The 18,801-nt window shown below is 35.0% G+C and overlaps 1 protein-coding gene across 1 annotated transcript; it reads left to right on the top strand.

Annotated features, from left to right (window-relative positions):
- The first annotated feature begins 4,946 nt into the window (after positions 1-4,946).
- Positions 4,947-13,011, top strand: LOC135153936 (SH3 domain-containing kinase-binding protein 1-like). The gene is made up of 3 exons (XM_064098874.1): positions 4,947-5,073; positions 5,916-6,073; positions 10,535-13,011. Exons 1-3 carry the CDS (start codon positions 4,947-4,949, stop codon positions 10,772-10,774), a joined length of 525 nt encoding a protein of 174 aa, XP_063954944.1. The 3' UTR covers positions 10,775-13,011.
- Positions 13,012-18,801: the final 5,790 nt, after the last annotated feature.

The raw sequence follows: 18,801 nt of genomic DNA, 5'->3' as shown, positions 1-18,801 counted from the left end.
GAGAAAGAACTTGATGAAAAAGATAAGAAAAAGAGGGAGAAAATGGTGAAAGAAGAAAGAAAAGTTTCAAAAAGAGAGTTTTGGTACATTATAATACTCCTGTTATTTGATTAAAAAAATGACATTGCATTTGTAGGAAGTCTTGCCTCTCTGAATACTGAAATAATTTGGTACCACCACTGGTTAGATAGATATTTGGGTACAGTTTACAATATATCATACATTATTTGACTTTTATTTTAATTTTTGTTGATATGAAGAATAATGAAATTGTGAATGGCAAAGAAATAGTAAACTTTACTCTATTTCTATGTTAACTCTTTAATCAATAGAAATCTTTGTTTAACATGTACGAGAAAAAAGATCAGAATTATTTTTTTCATTTTTTTTTGTTCAGTAAAATTTGTTCAACTCTCTGTCTTACACTGTGTAACCGATTGAGACTCTTTTGGGTGTAGAATACACATAATATGAGAATGATATTAATTTCCTTGTGATATTTTTAGTATTGAGTTGGCCTGGAAATAATTCATTTGAGAATCCCAAAGATTAGGTTGTCCCTTCTAGTCTTTCATCATCAGATCACATTTAATCTTTACTGGATCACATTAAAGGGCATGGGATCCCTACAGAATTACACACTACTGTGGTGTAGACATGCAGGATTCTGTAATTTGTACAATACAACATGCACATGTTTGTAGTTTATTTGATACTTTATTTGATAATTTCTTTTTGCTGTATGAAAAAACATAGAGTGAACAATGTTCCTAGATATTTTTATGGAAATGATGATTATAATGATGATACTGCTGACAATAACAGTAATAGTCGATGATGATTATTAATGATGATCGGATATACATGTATGGGTGTACGATGATGTGGTGATAGTAGCAAACAAAATGCTAAAATTAGGATACATAACCACATGATAATGATCACATTAATTACACTTTCATCGACTGGCGCTTTTTAGAAATCTCAATGTACATTACATGTACTCTTTACATTCAAAAGCTACAATTTGAATATATAATCACAATATTATCAGCCAATTATGAGAACAGCCCATTAATCCTTTTCCTTTTTTTTTTGGGGGGGGGGGGTAGAAGGTTTTTTATTTAAAAAAAATCATATAATGTTTCTTAATTGTCTATGATTGATCCATTAACAACAAAGTGAAACAATTTCAGGAATAATAAGGATTATCAGATCATTATTTTTTGTAAAGTGTTTTTTAATATCCTGCTCTATAAGGAAGTTTATAGATTCTATTCCCTACCTGTACCATATTTGTGTTGGCGGTTTCAAAGACTCTTGATCCTTTAATACAGGCCAAGAGGAAGATAATGAGTTCCTCTTGATGATTGATGTACATAGCAGGGTTCTACCTGTTACTAAAGCTAGAAATATCTCACTCAGACCACAGTCTGATTCGCTCATGAGTTTCTCACTTGCTTTCCCTCTCCCTCTTGTTCAAATTCTTTCCTTGTCAAAAGTGCCTGTGTGTATAAAGTCTCCTGTACGATAACCACATTTTGTTATGTGTTGAAAGCAGCTTTACATACTATGTTTGGAGGATTATTGTCTTGATTTTTTTTGCCCAGAAAACAACAGAAAAGAAAGTCGCCCTGGAAAATTAATTTCAACAAGATAACAGATCAGTATTAAACAGTCTTCTACAAATCAAAATCTGTATTTTTGAAAAAAAGAAGAAATCCTACAGTGTACAGTACTTGTACCTTGCATGGATAATAATGAAATATTTGACATTCCCACACCACCAGAGAATTCATGTTATTATTATTTTTAACTTGTTTCACCACTTACACTGTATACTATTTATAGCCAATTTATGTAGGGTTCTTTATGCAAATCAGATTTGTTTGTGAAAATTAGGAGTGGAGAACTGGAAATCATGCTCAGCTATGTAGGACTGTATACTTTATTGTCAATGTTTCTGTCTCTTTTCCCCTTTTTCCTTCCATTTGTTTTTTCTTCTCTTCATTCTTTCTTGTTCCTCTGTCATTGGATCTACCAAATGTTATTGTTTTTGCATTTAATTATAAATCTTAAACTCATTTTATTTATGAACAGCCTAGATTGGTTGAAGAGGAGGGAAGAGAGAGAGAGAGAGAGGGGGGGGGGGGGGTTGGGGGTAGAGCTCTAGAGAAGGAGAGAAAGATATTTTGATCAAGTTTAGATTCATTTCCAGTTCACCAGGATATTAATCATATTTCCTTCTAAGATGTCAGATCTATAGGTGTGGTAACCATGTGGGGCTTTCAGCCAGTTCCATGCTTTATACGTACATGTATAATGTCAATTGGCTTTATTGAATTCTTGGCCACAACTCTTTGCAATTTGAATGCCAATGATGCGAGCTCTTTTTATTTGAAACATGCATGGGCAATGCCTGATCCTACACTGTTATAAATTTGTAAAGGCTTTCCAGTTTCCATGTTTGTTGAAAATTAGAAAACATCATTCATCAAAGCAGTGGAAATCTTTATGTCCATGTTTAAGACATGGACATAAAGATTTCCACTACTTAAATGAGTTTTAAAAGATCACCTTTTTCTTTTTTACACATTTTTTCTCTTCTTTGTTTTGTAAACTTACCCTCTTTGGATTATTTTTTTATTGAAACCGGAACTTATGATACATCCTGAGGATGCCATTAAGATGAACGTAATCTCAGAGATTCTTCTGACAGTAGGATTGTTCTCACTGCACTGAATAAGGTTGGAAAGCAAAAATTGTGTTGTGACAAATTATAGTGCCTACATTATACATGTAGGCTTAATACTGCCTGTACTGTATGTTTTGCTTTTTATTATCATGTAATGTAGCAATAATAATAATAAAAATAAAATTGTGAAATAGAAGAAAAGAAAAAGTATAATGTCTTTTATAAAAGGGGTTGTACAATATTGTAGCATAATTGCCCTGGCTTTTTTAATTGGTGTGGAGCTGAGCAGAGCTCTTGTTATGTACTCTGTGAGTGTCTCAAGGACTGTTTCCTGCCAGGTCAAAGGTCAAGTCCAACCCATAAAAATGTTGATTTGAATCAATAGAGCAAACAAGCATAATGCTGAAAACCTCATCAAAGTCGGATGTAAAATAAGAAAGTTATGACATTTTAAAGTTTCCTTATTTTTCACAAAACAGTTATATGCACAATTCAGTAACATGCAAATGAGAGAGTCGATGATGTCAATCATTCACTATTTCTTTTGTTTTTTATTGTTTGAATTATACAATATTTCAATTTTTACCAATTTGACATTTAGGACCAACTTAACTGAACCACATAATGTTAAACAATGTTAATTCCACATGTTCAGGAAGGAACAAAACTCAATTTCACATGACAAGGGGGAGAAAATCAGAATATTTCATAATCATATCTCATATAATAAAATACAAAAGAAATAGTGAGTGGGTGACATCATCAGTCCCCTCATTTGCATATCAACCATGATGTGCATATAACTGTTTTGGGAAATAAACCGAAACTTTAATATGTCATAACTTTCTTATTTTACATCCGATTATGATGACATTTTCAGTGTTTTGCTTGTTGGATTTTTCTCTTTTTATTCAAATCAATTTTTTGTTGGGGTGGACTTGTCCTTTAATTACCTGAGCACCTACAGTACCCAATTCAGTATTATGTTAGTTATAATTATAACATTCACTTGTAATTCTGCATGGGGTATGTATTAAATTATTTTCTTTCAAACACATGTCAGAGACATCTCTCTTTAAATTCTTTCCAAAGAAAGATAAAGGATGTATTAGCCAGTATGAACGTGCTCTGCAACAAATCTAAATGCCTGAAGCTACAAGTTCAGAATGAGTGACCAAGTAAAGTGGAGCATTTCATGGAACATTTGTTATTTTTACTGATGATTGTTACTGAAACGCTTTCATGTGATTGGCTCATAACAAATAAGTCATCAAAATTCACTCATTAAAAATCACTTACAGTGTTTCACTGATGTACGTGTAGGACATGTAGGACACATCTCCAAGTGTAAATAATGAATAAGTACCAATTATTTCAGCATTCTTTACTGATTGGTAACCAAAACTTGTTATAATTTTTTTTCTTCCCCTTTTTATCATGCAAGAATTTGCCCTTCATCTAACAGGTTAAATGTACCTTGACACCTTATTCATTCCATTGTCATAACATTTTATTTTAGCAATTCACCTCAAACATTCCTTGAGAAAATGCTTTTTATATACATGCTGTCTACTCAGACTTTATTTTGGTACAAAAGTTTCCTCATATTCTAAAACTAGTTTTAATATCATTACAAGAAGCTTTGGAAGTTGGCCAGGGGCAAGAATTAATTTCATCAACAGTAGTCATGTACATGTAGGGTATGTTTTGCACAAAAAGTTGGTTGCTATGTTTCAAAGACACAGGTCTGTTGGCCTTCGAAAGGCACTAGTAAGCTTTCGATTGTCTGCGACTGCAACGTAGTCCTAGTTCACCAGAAGTGGTGACACTGCTCGTTCAGTATCACGTTCGTACATCGATGAAAACAGTTTCGATTTAAAGTCGACGTACCCGTACCAGGCCACAGCATATACCAGCGTGATAGCGAGCGGGCCGTGGGCCGATGCTCGGCCGGAGAATCAGGGGTAGCATCACGCTACAAACCAGTGGGGCGACTGTGGGTGCAACATTTGCACTCTTGCGCAAAAAGCCGAAAAAACACAGTTGTTTGGAAATAAAACATCAAACTATCGGATATGTAGTGTCTGAAAACAGGACACACTAAATGTAATGGAAAAGCTGGTAACAAGCAGTAATTTGCAGTTTACCAGCCCTGCTGAATCAACGAAACTCGAATGTTGATGTGGTTTCATTCATTTTTGCTAAGCTTGGATGACGTCATCATGTACGAACTAGCGCTCGTTCGAGCACTATGACACCGAACGTCAAAACCGTCAAATACGAGTCACAGATTTGGGCAGTGAACGAGAAGGCTCGTCACAGATTACTTCGCGCATGCGTAGCGCTCCCAAAATTCCTTAATCTCGTACGTCCACATGGCTCGTTACAGAAAACGAAAGGTCTCTACTGTGTCTGATAATACATACCGGTACTTAAACTAGGGTGAAGTGCTCCTCCACATTTTTTTTCTGGTTTCTTTGCGTTTTCTGTTTATTGATGCATTTCAATAGCTGACTTTTTTAATATGTATGAAGTTACACATCAGTTGGTGAAGTGAGTTTCTGTAGAATAGGCATGCACATGTTCCTTGAAACGGTAAATTTAGGAAGCCATTGTGCTGTGGAGAAGGATACCAAACACACAATTATTATAGGGGAATCCCCATTGTCCATATACAGTATTGAAGTACAATGTTTTTGTTTGATAAGGAGAGTTATTTTCCCCCATCCATTTCCTACTCCCCCTTACTTGATGTACACTATTGTACAGTACATGGACGTTGCACACAAGATGTAGTTTATATAATTGTTCTCAACATACCACTACCAGTAGTAAGTTGGGTCTAGTTCTTTGCTATTATCTTGCTACTTGTTGTCATTGTAATTGGTCAAAATATTTTATCGTGCACACTTGTCTTTTGACGCCTGCGTAATTGTTTGAAAGTCTATTAAATATTAAACTGTTCATGGAAAGTTCTTTTTGTATGGTATAAATGTATGCAGCAAATAAAAAAGTAACCTGGAATGTATAAAGGAATTGCCCATGTAGTCTAATTTGAAGCCCTTTGAAATAAATAATTAATTTCCACCCTGGCTACAAATGTACACATGAATGATATTGGAGTATTTTGACAACCCTGTTTGGTACTATATGCTCATACAAATTCAATAATTATTTTGTTCAAATAAAAATATTGTTATAATAATTGTTCATATTTCAGTGGAGGCCGTGGTGGAGTTTGACTACGATGCAGTTAACGGAGATGAACTCACTCTTCGTAAGGGTGATATCATCAAGGATATTAATAGGATGGAAGGTGGTTGGTGGGAAGGAGTGCTTCATACTCAAAGAGGAATGTTTCCAGATAATTTTGTCAAGGTGAGCTATCCTGCTTAGATGATTGATTAGTTGATTGGTTGGTTGGTTGATTACTGAAATTATTGAATGATTGATTGACTATTAAATTGATTGAATGAATGATCGATTGATTGAGTAATTGATTGATTGACTAATTGATTGAATGAATGAATGATTGGTTGGTTTACTTGGATGATTGCTTCATTGAATTAATTGAATTCTTTACTGACTTTTTTCAAAATGTTATTTTATTAATTGATGAATCGATCGATTGATAGAATGATTGATTGATTGATTAATTGAGTGTGTGTATAAGTGATTGATTGAATGAATAATAGATTGATTGATTCATTTGATTGATAGTTTGATTGAATGGTTGATTGATAGAGAAATTTTTCTCGATAACTTTGACAGGATGAGTAATCCTGTTCTGATAAAAAAGGGTATCTTTGCTTACATTTGTTCTATTATAGCTAATGCATGTTGAAATAAACTTCATCTTTATTAGCCCAACTTTGATTTTTATTGAACTAATTGTGATCTCGATCATAACAAGCTTGAGATTGTTTGAAATGAACCCAAACTACATGTAGGTACATGTACATGTAGTTTGTACAGCTTCTTTTTGGTCAAATTGCAATTGAAATTGAAATGGAAACCTTCTTTTTGGTCAAATTACAATTGAAATTGAAATGGAAACTTTATTTACCGGTTTTAAAGAAAATATAAAAACATACATGTACCCATCAAGAAACATTTACAAGAATAGTGGAAGAATCATCTATAAAATTGATGATCCTAAAATTACCCACTAATTTTAAAATAAAATAAGATAATAACAGCAAGTAAAACTGGGTGTATACATGTAAAACACCTGTGTCATGGGTTAATTTCTTCATGGAACGCTGTTTATGCCTGAAGAACAAGTTCAAGCAACCAGCCTTGTTTTGTGGCAGATGTACAGTAATGTACATTTGTACAAGTAGGCCTACAATAATTGTACAACTTGTTCAAAGTAAATTTTGTTTACATGGACCTGTCCCGCAAAAAATAAAATGACACACCATTTCCTGTTCTGGTGAGGATAGTTATCATGCTTCAATGACTTTAATAGGATGAAATCATTGTTATTCAGAGACAAACAATTCCAGATTTGAATTAGGCCTACCTACCTGTAGACGCCATAGTACGTACATGTATGTTGGCCCATGGACTTACTACTCTGAAGGTCCTTGGTTGGCCCTACAGGTTAAAAGTTGTCATTTTTCAAATGCTGTTATGAGTACACTATACTAGTACGTGTAGGCCTAATTTTTCAGTTCGTCTGCTTTATTGTAGAAATTTCCAGTATTAGAAAATAAAAAAAATATAAAAGATTGTTTTGTATCATGCATGTACAATGTAGGCATCAGTACCCAATTACATTGTATGTTAAAGTTGAATTAAGAAGGGGGTGAGTTTCCATAAATATAGGTTCTACATACAATATATAGTATATATAAGTTGTTCAAACAGATAGCATGTCACAAAAATCCTCTGCCTTCTCGATATTTTGCTTTGAAAGTCTATGAAATTAGCCACCTGTCAGAGCCCGAGAGACGAGTGTACAGAAAAGTCACTCGGAGTGTGACGTCACCGGGGGGAATTTAGTATAAGAGGTGCCTGAATGTCATACAGAAATGCTATGCAGAGAGAGAAAGATATTTTACAATTTTTTTTCAAAGCAACTCAAATCAAACAAATATGACTGATATGTACAAATCTTTACTTTCCCTGTATAAAAAACAGTATGAATAACCACCATGAACTCTTCAATCATGATGTAAGATAGCAAACAGTGAGTTATTGAATGATATTTTCATTATTTCTCATTTATTTTATCACGATGTTCAATCAAGTGAGTAGCTGGAAAGTAATTCCGGCGGCGAGCTCAGCGCGCGCTGAACGCATATAATACTAGTACACACAACACCCAGCTAGGCATTGAGTGTACTGTTATGGTCTAGTATGTCGACTTAGTTCATGGCCGTGCAGCGATCCCCTGGCGTTTTTTCTTCTTTTCTTTTGTCTTTGACTCCACTTTTATATCCTCTGGATCATTTCCACTCATAGCTCATTCCACAGAACAATCTTGAACCAAACGTATAGTATTCTTTCTCGGCCTTCTGAGTTGTTTTCTATATTTAATTACGCTAGGGGTCACCGTCACACATACAAACGCAATTCGCAAGTGAGTTGAAGACAGAAAGATATATATAGTAATTAGTATACATCTCTATGGTTGAAGACAACAAGAACGGTACGGTCGCTCGACAGCTAGCTGCGCCGGAGCGGGCGGCCGGTCGGCACAAAGCAATTCCGCAACCAACTGTGTTTTTTTGCAAGAGCCGCGTCACACGCGGATAAATATATCATAATAACACGTCTGCTACGTTATCGACTGGTGAAAAGATCTCGATCAAATTTCATATTATTCACCTTGAAATTATTCCTTTAGGGTCTATGGTATCATTCTGAGGGAATTCACGTATTTGGAATAATAGTACGGCCACAAATATTTTAATCATTTCCTCTTTGCAAGTTCTATGGCTCGCAGATACAACTTCAACTGCAGTTATTCCATATGAAGGAGTACGTGCATAGTACACAAAACGGCACTACTTTGTTTACTGCACCGGGACCGAATACCCCCCGGTGACGTCACACTCAAAGAACACCCGTCTCGGTAGGCATTGCAGGAGCGAACTCAGGGGAAATGGGTAGGGATAAATCGTTCAAATTCACTATTTTGAAAAAAGAAAATGGGGGGTCGAATCACCTATTAGTGTTTGGGGGGTTGTAAGGTTGCTATTAATGTAAATATCTCAATATTTGGAATCGTCTTCTTAATTCAACTTTAAATGCATAGGCTATCTTTGCGAAAAGCTGATTTAAAACATTCTCAAACCAAGATGAAATGTGTACAGTACATGTACATGGATCTAAAAAACCCTGAGAATGAAAAGCTAGTCGTGCAAACCATGATTTTATAATTTTGCACCTTCGAGTCATAATTTAATAGAACACATGTATAGTGTAAATGTGATGAAATTAAGATGGTGTTTCTTGTCACTTTTAATATCTATCACTTTTTTTAAGCATTAAGTAATGATTTTTTGATGCATTTTTTTTTTTTTGGGGGGGAGGCTTCATTTTTGTAAAGAGACACATAATGTGAAAAGTGGGACCTTAGCAGCTCAGATTTTTGAAGTCAAATTTATCAATGTTAGCCTACATGTACATGTATGCCCCTAATGTAGGCCTACACTTACCATTAGTTTGTTATTATGTATTCTTTGACTCTAATATAGCCTGAATTCAGTCTTCAACATCTATTGTAATCCACTTGGCTTACAAAACTTAATTCTTTTTTTTATTTCCTCTTTTTTTCGTGTTTGTTTTTAGTTGTGTTTTCAGTCACAATCACAGTCCATAGTGATGTAGGCCTGCCCCTCAGCAAAAGAATCATACTCTTTGTTTCGCCCTCTTTCACAATTACAAGGAACTAATGCTTGTAGTTTAGTACACTGATTTCATGTCGACTGTATGATGTAGAATTAGTTTCTGTTGAAGATTCCCTCTCAATGACAAATAGGTATTATATTTGAAGGGTTTTAGCCAATAAGATCTGGAGATAAGGGAGAGGAAACCAACTTCCACTTCATCTCTGAGGACTGAGAGCCTAGATGATGATGTAGACGGAGGTCAATGTGAGTTGTGTTTCTTGTACGTAGGTAGGTAGGCGAGTTTCTAGTCCTGATGAGACATTGTTTGAATTCAGAAATCTCACTGTTTGCAGAGTGTCAGGACCATGTTGAGGTACATGTATGTAAATGGTTGATGGTTTGCCAGGATCATATTATTCAATGACGTGATCAGGGTCTTTATGGTCGAACCTCGCCTTCTCTTTGCACTCATCAGAAGTCTTGTTTTGGTCAAATTTTCTGCCAATGGATAATTAATTTTCAACTGCTAATTTTGAACTGCTCTCACAAGAGCTTTGAAGAATTTTAATGTTGATGCACTGTGTCAAGCGTTGCCTGATGATGATAGGTTAGTATCATCGATTGAAACAAATGTCAACCTACATGCACTGTATACTCTTGTCTGTTTGAAGATTAAAGCCTGCTTTGACACTGTTACAAGGGAAAAGGTGATTTAAATTGGTCCCATTGAGACAATCCAATGAGATACAGGTGTGGACATGTAAATGCACAATGTCACCTATTTTTAAAGCAGTCATCGTAAAGCCAAGGAAGCCACATGTCCTACAGCTACAGGTGATAAGGAAATCAGAAGTGATTGACCCTGTTTAAGGTGAACGGACTGACCATCAATACGCTGCCTTTGACCAACCGAGTTCACCTCACCGACAGGAAGCTTAGGCAGTATCCTCATTATTGAGTCCATTCCATGACCCCATACATTCCTTCTCTCTTGCAGATCATTGAGAAGACCAGCAGTACACAGAAGTCAACCGCGGCATCGACGGCATCCGCATCCACAACGCCATCCTTATCGTCATCGTCATCGATGAAGTCACATGGTCAGGGGCCGGTAGCCAATGGGGATGTGTCGTTAGGGAGCCAAGAGATGGGTGATGATGCGAAAGTCAAAAAGAGAGGTGAGATCATAATCGATGTTGGAGTAAAACTACATGTAGAAGGGGTTTTTGTATATTGACTATTAAAGACACCATTCTCATTATACTTTCTAAACCTAGTTTACTGGAAATCGGTTCAGGAAACCAGTTTGGAAGATCGCTTTGCTAGCGTTCCCATTTGATCACCAGAAAGTGGTTTTTCAAATCCACTTCACGTATTAGCGGTCTTGTTGCTATGGGAACACTCAGTGTAGGCATTCCACACACAGTGTGTGGAGTAGCGCGCTCAAAATATGCGAAGATCGCTTCCCGAAGAACGGCTGTGTTCTCACTTATGCTAACGAGGCAAAGCGATCTTCAAAACTACATCGCGAGGTGGTTTTCTGAACCGGTTTGGTAGATCGCTTCGACCGTTCTCATTCTAGTTTCCACTAAACTACACATGTAGTTTCCAGTAAACTAATTTTAGGATGGTAGTGAGAACGGTGTTTAATACCACATCATTAGGCTAAATCCATCTGGTCTACTGCCAATTTGGTCTAATTGCCATTTCCACACTACACATTAATAGTCTAATTCTCCTTTAGTCTAAATGCCCAGGTGGTCTAAATGTCTCTTTGTCTACAAATTATTTTGCACTTTGTTGGTAAACAGTAAACCATTTGTACTAAAATTAGACCAAGTGGATAATTAGATAAAATCGGTCTAGCTTAAATTTGAAAAATGTTAAAATGGCATTTGGCTATTAATGACAAACTGGTTGTAAACAAAGTACCAGCAGATTAGACCATACGGGTTGAGATAGAACTAGTTTATTAGTCCTATTATCTATAGGAAAAGCGATGAAGAGAAGGAATACCCCCCCTAAAAAAAAAGTAAAAAAAATGAAATAAAAAAATAAATGAATTTGTACTGTAAGATGAAATAAAATGAAATAAAATGAAAAAAATTAATAAAATAAGAAGATATCAATTGAAAAATAAAAATAATAATGTATCAAAAAATAGATAAACTAGAAAAAAAATTTTTTTTAAAGATAAATACCAGTTCTGGTAATGATCTCAAAATGAGTTCGAACAGAATCTAATAATTTGACCACGAAAGTGTTTGTATAAAATGAATAAATAAAAATATGTGCCAATTGGCTCTGGAAAAAATGTGTAATTGCTGACAAATGAGCAAAATAAGCACAGGATTCCATAAAATTTCTGGTATTTTTCCAAACAATATTAATACTCTGTCCCATATATGCCTTGTTGTGTATATAGTGATCATCAGAATTGTCGGTTTTCAGCTACGATTTCATGATCTCACAAAGATAAGCTTATTTCAATGTACCGGATCTAGATCTTTCATTATATAGTATGGTGGCATTTACATGTAACCTTGATTTCATAGACTTTCTCATGAAATAATTGTTTGCTGTACATATAACTACTTTCCTTATACCTTTAAGAAATAGGACTGAAATGGAATAGAATTTTAAAAAAGGAAAAACAAACAAAATGAATAAAAAAGTTAGAAAGATGATTTTTTTTTTAAAAGAAAGAAAGATGGATGAACATTAATAGAAGTCAGGAATTGTAAAGCCTTCAATCATGTAACATGTAGATCTGAATATGTAGGCCTACAGTGTACGTATACATGGACTGCATACATGTTTTTTTATTAGCCCACAATTGAACAAACAAGCACTGTCCAATACATGACAATTACATGTACCTCCTTGGCCTGTGTTGCCACTGTATAAAGCAAGCAATGTTCTGCTTGAGATCTACTACTGTACACATCTTGGGTCACCATTTTCCAGTATTTCCTGTTTTTAGAGGAAGCGTTTGTCTGCGTCACTCTAAAGGTGCCGTTACGAGGTCTCATATTAAAGCAAACCCCCTCCCCCAACTCAAACACCAACATGCAAAGTACTGGAACACCAGTATGTACATGTATGTAGGTTGATGTGTTCTTGTCATTATAATAGATTTTAGGGGTTAATGATAGTACTTTTAGTAATGTAATAAACTATAAAAAAAAATGAATTTTCCTAGTTCTACATCCTGTATGAGTGAAATATTTGTGGTCATTGAAACCAACAATTTATCTACTTGGTGTTAATTTGTTCCGACAGTATCATCTCTGCATTGTGTATATCGCATTTTGAATCCAGTATAATGGGGGTGAGGTGTCCGGACACTTAAAATTTTTTGAAGCCTTCTTTTTGTCTATGGATTACAAAAAAAAAAAAAAAAATTCAATAGTTGTAATCTTCAATTTTGTTCTCTATAGTATTTCCTATTGAACATTTTGTATTAAAAATTGATGAGACTTTGCTTGATAACTTTTCCAAATGGCTGTTTGAAATTGATTGTCCGGACACACAACAACTGGGTATACATATAAAGAGATCATCAATATCATGTACATGTACATGTATTCCTAATATTCCTTAAAAGTGATTGCATGAACAATTATTGCAATGAATTATGAATGTATGGACATACAAACATCACATAATGATACAATATTTTCATAATGAATAGTTATACAGGTTGATATTTCAGTTCAATTATTAGTTTCTATCTACCCTATTATTAAAAAGACAGTGCTTTTTCACAGTTTGGCTTATTTGATTGTTCCTGAATGAATAAATATTTGAATTCTTCCATGTTTGACCACGATTTCTATTGTTAGGAATTCCTCATCCAGGCATGAAATTACTCATCTCATTTCTATGTTTAAGAAGGAACCTTCATGTTTGGGTGATCATGGAAGTCCTCATTCATTGAACTTATGATCACGATGATTATAATAGGAAGTTATTCAAACATTCAAATGCTATTAAAAATAGTGGAAGTCACAGAACTGCAGTGTGATTCCTGTGAAAATAAGTAGCAGTTTGGGATTGAAAATGAGAAAAAATATTGCAAGTTTGTAGAGGGTAAAATTTAGGGGGGGGGGTGGTTTACAAAATACGCAGAAGAGTGTGATGTGCCGAAATTACTGGTGGGGGGGGGGGTAGGGGAAGTGGTTCACAAATTTTGCTGAAGAGCTTGACCCATCAACATGATCTGCCTAATACATTGATGCATAGCCTCTCAAGTCTCAACACAAAACTTGGAATGGGTTGGAAGTGTATTTTTTTTTTATTCATACTTAAATTTTTTGTGAAACACCACCACCCCTGGGGTCCGTTGCAGAAAGATTTATGTGTAAACGCAAGTCAAAAAATCAATCGCAAGTCCCAAATGCGCCCTGTTGATTGGTTGAAAATCAAGTTGCACAAGATTTTTAGAGTTGCGATTGATTGCAACTCTTTCTGCAACGGGCCCATGGGCCTCATCTTACAAAGAGTTACGATTGATCCAATCAATCGTAACTCTATGGAAATCCATCAGAGTCATAAATTTTTCTCCAGGAAATTTGCAAAATGTCCTTTGTAAACAAAGGAGAACACACCAAATTGTCAAGAAATCAATAAATTTATGGATATACATTCATATCTAGAATTTTTTTGAACAAACATGCATTTTATATGTTGACTTTGCTGGCTTTCCATAGTTGCGATTGATCAGATCAATCGCAACTCTTTGTAAGACGGGCCCCAGGTCTTATTAGGCGGTGCTGCACCATCCCGAGTTTGCTCAATCTTGAAATTTTAGCCCGATCAGCCCTCTTCGCGATTAATCTCGAGAGTTAAGAAACCCCGTCTCCACCATCGCAAGAAGAGCGATTCCTGCTCGAAAGAGGCATCAATGCATTATGGTCTGACGCTGTGAATAAATAATCCCGAGTGCGTCTGCACCTTCGAATTAGCGCGATAATTCGTAAAATAGCGCGCTATTTTGCAAATAATCCCAAGTTGACTTAGGATTGCAATCTCGAGATTAATCCTACGAACTAGCGCGATAATTGCGTCTCCATTACAAATAATCTGGAGATCGGGATAATTTGCCGGATCAGAAATAGCGCGCTAATTTGAAAAATCGGGATGGTGCAGACGGCCCTATTGTGAGTGAGCTCTGTCAGCCTCTCATTGTAGTTTTGTTTCTGTACTGGTCACTATAAATGGTTACCAGGCCATAAAAAGAATCAAATTCCTCATGGTTGTTAATTACATCCCAAAAGATAAAATCAACAAGATAATAAGGCTATCAGTCATTGTTTAACTGTGTAGTAGTCTAATAACCACAGACACACACTATAAATCATATTACAATTTACTGTACATAAAGCAGGTGAAAAGCTGATGTTGTTTTGAATGAATAAAAAACTTGAATTGAACAATAAAAAAGAGGAAATATGGTTGATATCATTTTGTGCTTGGTATTATTAAGGCAATTCATATTTTCTCTTGTGAGCAATGTAGGCGCACATGTACATGTACTGTGTACAGTAGGCCTTCGTGTTTTTTTTAATTATTGAGCCAATAAAGCCCAAAGTGCTCTTTTTATGTTGTATACCGTACTTATGAAATTATGTGTATCACATTTACTGTTTTGAGAACATGTTTACCTATAGATACATGTATATTAAACAATAGTAAAATTTCTTTCCTTCAAGTTCATGTACATTGTATATGCCTACATTTTATACACTTGTATTGGGTGCACAGTGCTATGTTTGTTTTTTGATAAAAACTTTACATTATTGAATACAGTAGTATGTTCACTCCTAATTAAAACAAAACTGCCTTTCATTTATACTTTAAGTGGATACGTACATGTACGTACATGTATGTTCATGTATCAGCTACAAAAACAACTTGTTGCATGCATAGCGGTTTAGACATGGTTTGGTTTCGTGTTTTTCCTCACATACTATCTTAGTGTCAAACAAACAAGGTTTACAAACCAGGAAATAGTAGTTAGACTTCTTTGAAACCCAAGAACCCTCAATCTTCCCCTCTGTCTCCAATGTCACATTGGAGAACAATTAGATCATACACCCCTCACTAGGTGGTTTCAAACCGCCTCGATCACAAGAATCCCCGTTAAATTACGAGAACTTTTTTAGGCTGAAAAATACCCATTAATTATTCCTGCTTTCACACCGCCCTGAAACATACACTTCGGGATAAGTTCCTGAAGTTACGAGCATGCGCAGTATGGTCTGATAAGCAGCAAGGCGCGATATTCAAAATCACTAGCCCAGCAGCAACCCATGCACGGCGCCGCACCCAACGACACGCTGGGCTAAAAGTTCCCGTAATTTGCTTTCAGACCGCCAAAATACCCACGACCTTGGAAAAATCCCCGCGAAAGTTCTCGTAATTTCGCCAAGTACCTACTATTTATCGGGTATTTTCTTTCGGGGATATTACGCGTAGTTTGCTTTCACACCGCCAAAATACCTGGTATTTTCTGATCGGGGTAAATTTCCCGATCAGAGAATACCTGGAACTGGCGAACTTCGAGGCGGTCTGAAACCACCTACTGTACTTCCAAGGAGAAATAATCTTCAATCATGTAGACACTGTATGCTACTAGTCTGCTATGCAGACTCTGAATGGCTCGTGAAGTGGGATCTGCAGCTGGTTTGCGAAGCAAACCAGCCTGAAAGGGCGAGCGAAGCGAGCCATTTCAGAGTCTGCTTCTTCTTTGGAAATCTTGTTCCCACGGTCAAAATAAGTCCCACCCACCCAAAATTTCAGAGAGCTTTCATTGGATAACTTCATCTGTCTGTAAACCAAATTTTATGACCACTGAGGAGTATAGATAATCCCCTACTTCAACCACAGAGCCATGAGCAGGGTTATTATGTAATACCCTCACTCAGGCCATCAGACAGTGTTTACATATGACATTCCACTGAGCAGCTGCATGCATGGCCAAAACCTTGCTCCATGGCCCAAAATAGTGGATGGTTTTATCATAGCTCTATATATATATTCAATTCAATTCAATCTTTATTTCGCAAATAGGATAAAAATACAAGAAAACATCAAATAATGTGATTAGATAATAAAAATAAATTGCGTGGCTTCCCATGAAGGTAATAAGAAACATGTGAGGCTCGCCAAAACATAGTAAAAACAAAACAACATTAATACAAAACAGAATATCATATCATTATAGTTAATAGCGTATATAAAAAGGAGAAAAAAACACGAGTTGAGGGGGGTAGATACGTTACAAGTATGCATTGATATCATGTGTGAGAATTAATAATAATTTACTAGAAAATTTGAATACTGTTTTCTAAAAGAATATATAAATTGTGAATTAGTTATTATTTGGGGAATCTCATTCCATTGTTTGGGACCTACATAACTCAGCTTCGTGACTATAGACCTAATAGACCATAAATGAAATTTATTGGAAGAACGGGTATTATGGTTATGAACTTGATTATTGCATTGAAAAAGATCTGAAAACTACATGGGTAACAACTACCTCTTCTTGAACTTATAGATAAATATTGTGAGTTCTCGCTTATTAAATAAAGGTGCGGATGGTGCTATTAGAATAGGTAATTATTCTTAAACATTTCTTTTGAATATTGAGTCCAATTCATATGAGGTTACATTGGTATTGCAATATTTTAAATAAGAGAAAATCATGGAATGGTATAAAGTTATCAGATTTTTATGAAGCAAACTAAGCTTAAGTTTGTAAATTAAACCAGTATTCCTTAAAACATTTATCATATGGTACTTAAAACCCAAAATATCAAACTAAAAAACACCATTCTCATAAAATTCAGAACTTAAATATTAAATATGATAGTTTACAAAATGAAAATCTTAAATTTCACGATTGTAAGTTTGTAAACTATCATACTTTTAATCAAACAGGATAGCTATGTTTTATTTTGTTCCTGTTTGGAATTAACTTCTAACCATAGTTTCTTGATTGGACCTTGTATTTGTAGTCACTTCTCCATGCTACTGTATTCAACCTGTTTTACTGTTATGTTAGCTCAGTTTGATATTAATTAGCCTTAATTAGCCTTGTGTAAGTTGTCATGCCCAGCAACATTCGTTCACCTTTGTATTAAAAGTGTTTTTATGCCAGCCATAATGTATGTGATAATCAGGTACTTTCAAACTCAAAAGTATATGCTGAATGAAAATGTTGGCAATTTTTTTTTATAAACCTAAATCGGATCTATTTGATTTAAATCAGATTTTTTAAAATTTCAATCTGATTTTTTCTAACAATTTTTTTTTTACAAAGTGCAAACACCCAAAATATAACCCTTCACACTGACATCAATTTTAAAATTATGCATTTCACCACCAAAATTATTCTTAACTATTTCATAATCAAATCCAGTCAAAATATAATTTATAGAAAATATTAAAGCCATAAAGAAGCTGACATTTTCTGCTGTGTCTAAAGTACATGTAGAGAGCTTCTACTTATTGGTTCAAAGGAACTGTCTTGGTACAGCTAATGCTGCAAACATGCAAAGTTGGTGCTCATTTTCAAATATCTTTGTTATTTGTTATCCGATTTTGATCAAATTTCAGTATTTTACTCTGTGAATTTTACTTTATTTATTGATACATGTATCATAATTTCTCCAGCCTGGACAATTCCTTTAAGTTCTTCTTTGAGCCATAGTTGGAACTATTTGACTGTTTCAAAGCATTGGCTTGCAAAGTTTTGACAAACTTGCAAGTTGATTTAAATGATTTCGTTTACAATAAACTGGAAGACTAGTATTTTAGCAGCAGTTTTGCTAAAATAAGAAAACGGGTTCCCTTATACTACTGTGTCGGCCTATTTATTTGAATACAGGAACATGTAAAGGAATAGAAATGTTAAAATATCGGTGTATTGGGTAAGCAGGGACGTTGCCGATTTTTACTTTTATTGTACTCAATTCAAAATATTCACTTAAAAATGTACAAACATAAATCATTTTGGCAAAGGGCACTAAAATGTATAGTTGTTATGATTTAGTCATGTTAGTGCCCTTTGCCAAGAACATTCATACATATTTTAAAATAAATGTACATGTACTTAATTACTGAACCTTTTTCAGTGAACTGGCTGAATGAAGCACAATCCTACTCAGAATGTGTGAACAGGCTTATTCTAGTATAGGATCCATGGTTATAACCCATCCTGGCAAAAATCTATCATGTTGAGATTCAGCCTAATAA

The sequence above is a fragment of the Lytechinus pictus genome, chromosome 4, assembly GCF_037042905.1.
Source record: "Lytechinus pictus isolate F3 Inbred chromosome 4, Lp3.0, whole genome shotgun sequence".
Classification (NCBI taxonomy): domain Eukaryota; kingdom Metazoa; phylum Echinodermata; class Echinoidea; order Temnopleuroida; family Toxopneustidae; genus Lytechinus; species Lytechinus pictus.
This window is presented reverse-complemented; position numbering and strand designations above follow the sequence as displayed.

Bases quoted from the DNA above. Each gene is read 5' to 3' on its own strand.
- LOC135153936 (XM_064098874.1), top strand. From the start codon at position 4,947: ATGACACCGAACGTCAAAACCGTCAAATACGAGTCACAGATTTGGGCA. The intron at 5,074-5,915 runs GCTCGTTACAGA...TTCATATTTCAG, and splicing joins TAATCTCGTACGTCCACATG to TGGAGGCCGTGGTGGAGTTT. The intron at 6,074-10,534 runs GTGAGCTATCCT...TCTCTCTTGCAG, and splicing joins TTCCAGATAATTTTGTCAAG to ATCATTGAGAAGACCAGCAG.